Genomic DNA, 4,958 nt, shown 5'->3' with positions numbered 1-4,958 from the left:
TATATATATAAATTAAATTAAACCTCTTTTAAAATTTGGTTTCGAGATGTCGGCGGTCAACAATTTCTAACTTGAAGACCGATGTCGCCCACTTTTCTTTTTTATTTTAGGTTGTAGTTTTTATTGTAAGTGAAGGAAGAGAATCAAAGAAACTTCAAGAATTTGACGGAGAGGATTTGAGATAAGTTTTTATCTTTATGACTCAATTTGGTTTTAATTTGGACTTCTTGTTTGATTGCATGATTTCTACTTTCAAACTTAAGTGTGGTTTTATTTTCTCTCATGAATTGTAAGTAGTTTTATTTATCTTTTTCCTTAAAATGATAAGCGATTAAGTATTGGATGGAAGTTTTGTGAATTATTAATCTTTAATGTTGGAAGAAGCTGTGATGATTTTAAACCTTGTACTTCATTTACTTCTTGATTTGGCCAATTAAGATGTTAATACATGTTGTTAGAATATCTAAAGTTTAAGATGGTATTGTCTCAGTCAACAAATGGTCTGATTTCATTAATGAGAATGTAGTTCATGAGATTGAGTGTAAATAAATAGGGAAATAAACTTTTTAAAAGTGTAGAATTAGAGGACTTTAGAGTGACAGGCTAAAGCCCTCAATCTGATTTATAGTTTAGGTTTTGATATGAGATGTTAACCCCTAGGTGAAGGGAGAAGATGGAACTCTAGAGTGAGAGATAATATCTTCCCTACCTAACCCGTCTTCAAGACTATTCAAACTTTAAATAAACAAATTTTCATTATAGGATCTCTTATAAAGGTAACGAATATTATTGCTCTTATTTGGCACAACACAATTTGAATACTTCTACAATAGATTTCCTATACTTATTACTGATTCATGATAAGGAAAAAGATATTTTACTTATATTGCCTTCATTTAACAAGTTTCTAATTAAGTTTATTTAGTTATTTATAAAAATTACAACAAGAATCGAACTTTCATTCCTATTATAGAATCTAAAGTTTAATTAAGAATGTTTTGCTAAGTAAGATTTGTTATCTAATTTCTTCTTATTTGTATTTGCATATTGTAGTTCTCCCTGTGGGTGTGATATTCAGGGCTTAATCAAAAAGTCCTATATTAACTTGATAATGATATACTTGTGTATCCTATATTTAAATATAATAATTTTATTCTTTTTTACTTTGAAGTCAAGTTTTTACCTAGCTGTTGCTGGTGATCAAGTTTTTAGTGTCGTTGCAAAGAAAGAATTATAAGTAAGACAAATAAGAAAATATTCACATACATTGCATTAACATATAAAAAGTTGGAATCATGTTTTTGGCACCTTTGCTGGGGAGAAAAATAAAAATGTTTCTGTTAAAATTTTTAGAAAGCAAATTTCTATTTTGATAAAGTCTTATTTAAAATTTTAGGTTTATTATAGGAATATTGTAGTGTTGTTTTTATATAAGGTTTTTGTTTATGTGTTTCGTAGTAATATATGCGTAGTTCAAGTTCTACAAGACTAGGCCCTACAATTCTGAATTAAAATAAACTATTCAAAAAATTTAAAAACTTAAAATTACTGAAAAAATAAAAAATTTCAAGAAATGACAAATCAAAATTATCAAAATGCTAAAATTAACGAAGTGTTTAAACCTTTAAGATATTATGCAAACCCTACGGTGAATGAACTTCATTCTAGTATCCAAAAACTTGTTGTAGTTGCTAATTCATTTGAACTTAATCCAGTTATTATCCAAATGGTATCAAATAATCAGTTTGGGGGAGCACCAACTAAAGATCCAATTTATATCTTGCCAATTTTCTAGAATTGTGTGCTACATTTAAATATAATGGTGTATCAGATGATGAAATAAGACTTAAAATTTTTCCTTTCTCACTGAGGGATAAGACTAATATATGGTTACACTCGTTAGCACATGGATCTATCAAAACTTGGGGTGATTTAGAACAAAAATTCCTTGTTAAATTTTTTTCACCATAAAAAATGGTGAAGTTTAGAAATGATATTACATCTTTTTGTCAGTTTGAAGGAGAAGCTATTTATGAAGCTTGAGAACAATTTAAAGAACTACAGAGAAAGTGTCCACACCATGTTATACTAGATTGGTTAATAATAATAAGTGATTGGATGGCTTTCACAAAAGTTTACCGGATATAAAGAATAAATTTATTTATCACTTGGTGTACCCATTTTTAAGCTTGATCTGATAAATTCAATTGTTATAATATTACTTTAATGAGCATTCTCTGTTACAAAGATTGTAAAGAGTTATTGTGTAGTAATATTCTAGACTTATAAATGAATTATTGCTCAATAAATATTTTAAAAAGAAACATTCAATAGTGTTGATAATAAAAAATTTATATAGTAGTTTTAAAATTTGAAGACTTGAAAGGAAAATATGCAAGTGATGTGATTGCTTTTAAACTCTTTATGTGCTAATAGTAGATAACCAAGCTGAATATATATTCACTTGGGTTGCATTTGGATTCTTCAAGCTTCAAATTGAATTTGTTATTAAACTCCCAACTACAAAAAATGAAATAAACTTCAATAACAATTCACTTGGAACTAAACAAGGGAAATTTGATTAGCCAAACTAAGGTCGTGAAGCCACCTACATATACTAAGAAGGGGCCCGAAGCTAAGAAATGAGACTATAAACTCAATTGGATCTTGGTTGACTAAAAGAGACTTCTATATTATCATATTATTTTATTTTATTATAGATATACAATTTTAAGGGCTAAATAGTAAATTAAATAAAATAATTTTTGAGTTCCTTTTATCTGAAATCGCCTTAAGTCTATGTGATTTATTTTTACTTTTTTATAAGAAAATAATTGATCGGTCCTGCTACATTTTATTCTTTAAATTTCTCGAATATAAATATAATTCTATTAAATTGTTAACGTGAAATAGTTATCATTAACATAATATCAATTGATGCATTAATTAAGCTGAAAGTAGGGCTTTCAAAAAAGCTTACTAGACAAAGAATAAATTTTTTAATCATTTGGTGTACTCATTTCTAAGCTTGCTATGATATAATCAATTGTTATAATATAACTTTAGTGAGCATTATCTATAACAAATATTGTAAATATTTATTATGTAGTTATATTCTAAACTCTTAAATGAATGATTGTTCAATATATATTTTGAAAAAGATACATTCAATAAGGTTGATAATAAAAAATTTATTCTTCAAATTCCTCAAAATTAAATATGAAGACTCGAAAGGAAAATATGCAAGTGATGCATTATTTCTAAGCTTGCTCTGATTATTTAGCTAAAAGTTTATCTTCTTATTTTACTTCTTAAATAAAAATAAATTTAAAAGCTCACAACATTGATTTCAAGCCTAGATCAAGAAGATTATTGGTAATTTTGAAATCATCAAATTGTGCTCTCATTCAAGAAATAAATTGTGCTCTCATCAAAAGTTGGGGATGCTTTTTAACATAAAATTTATTATTTTTTGGACTTTAATTTATTATTACCAATTCCTTATTAAGGAAAATTTTAATAAAATAAATTATGAAATACATTGGACATTAATTTATTATTACCAATTTCTTATTGACCAAGCTTTTAATATAACAGCTGCCAATTGTCATGAGATTATCTTTCTCGACTATAATAAATTCAGAATATGGCTTCCAAGCTTGGCAAACTTTAAATCATTTGTCGGTTGGAAGTCACATGAGTTAAACCTGTACACAGATATATTCAATATTTTCATTTTTAACACTTTGGTGTTAACAAATTGCTATATAAAAAGTATGTATTTCACTCTTTTAAAGAAAGATTAACATACATATAGACCGATTAATTTTTACATTTATTTCACTTTTAAAAAATGTATAAAAATGATATTCTTATATAAAAAGTAGAGTTTAAGTTTTAGATATGTAAAGAAAGAGAAATGTTGTGTTAAGTATGGAACGGACCCCTTGAGAAATTAGTAAGAGTGATATTTTTTTATATGATGTTCAAGATTTTAGTATTATGTTTGTTAAAATAATAATGATATTTTTATATGATGTTAAATATTTGAGTTTTATGTGTGTTAATCTCCACTATGGGAGCTCTAGGAGATAACGATATTTTTATTACAGTTATATAATATTAAATATTATCTTGAATACAACTATTTAGAAAACATCTCTCAGAATATGTTCTATAAATAGAACATTATTAATCTGTCTGAAACAACAGTAATAAAAAAGAATTACCATGTATTGAAAGGCTGCCTCATGAATGAATTAGAACAAGAAAAAAATGTCTTTTTTGACAGATTTTTAAAAAAGTTATCAATAAAACAAAATTAAGTAAATAGATGTATGGCTGTCTCTAACAATATTTTAATGCTTGTTTACTTTGACTTTGGATGGGAAATACAGAGCCATAAATTTCGTTCTCATATACGTTTTCTCATACTTTCTGGTTGCCAATGAAATCTATAATGGAGCCTTTTAGGCAACTTATCCTCATCATCTCTATAGTGGATTTTCTCTATATCAAACATTGTGCAATGGCCTATGGTATATGAACTACTATTGAATACATAGTGTTTGCATATCTTTTTGTTTGAAGATTTTATTTCATCTTTTTTATGATATTTGATACTATAACGAGGTCCTAAAATGCAGAGCATGAAGAGTTTAGCTATAAGATAGGGGCCTGGAATGGGCCGGACCATTGGGGTGATATTAGGAAGGATTGGGAGACATGTAAAACAGGGCACTCACAATCACCTGTGGCTATAGATGATAAAAAGATTGAATTAGTTAACCAACCCGAGGATCTTCGATTGAGTTATCATCCAGGAAAAGCTGTGATGATGAATCTTGGCCACAACATCGTGGTAACTAAGAAAACCTTATTGTATTATTTTAAAAAATTAAAATTATGGCATCAATGATTGATGTAACTTTATTTCAATTGAAGTTTGCATTAGATAC

At 27.1% G+C, this 4,958-nt stretch overlaps 1 protein-coding gene across 1 annotated transcript in view; it reads left to right on the top strand.

Moving 5' to 3' along the window:
- Positions 1 to 4,436: 4,436 nt before the first annotated feature.
- Positions 4,437 to 4,958, top strand: part of LOC110038915 (alpha carbonic anhydrase 4-like) — a gene marked incomplete at its 3' end in the record, with an annotated part of 1,676 nt that continues 1,154 nt past the window's right edge. The window contains exons 1-2 of the mRNA XM_020743840.1: positions 4,437 to 4,538; positions 4,647 to 4,881. Of these exons, the coding sequence (XP_020599499.1) occupies positions 4,448 to 4,538; positions 4,647 to 4,881 (326 nt within the window). The remainder of the gene's footprint in view (positions 4,539 to 4,646; positions 4,882 to 4,958) is intronic.

The sequence above is a fragment of the Phalaenopsis equestris genome, unplaced genomic scaffold, assembly GCF_001263595.1.
Source record: "Phalaenopsis equestris unplaced genomic scaffold, ASM126359v1 Scaffold234304, whole genome shotgun sequence".
Taxonomy (NCBI): Eukaryota; Viridiplantae; Streptophyta; class Magnoliopsida; order Asparagales; family Orchidaceae; genus Phalaenopsis; species Phalaenopsis equestris.
Note: the sequence above shows the minus strand (reverse complement) of the source record. Positions and strands in the feature narration are given on the sequence as shown.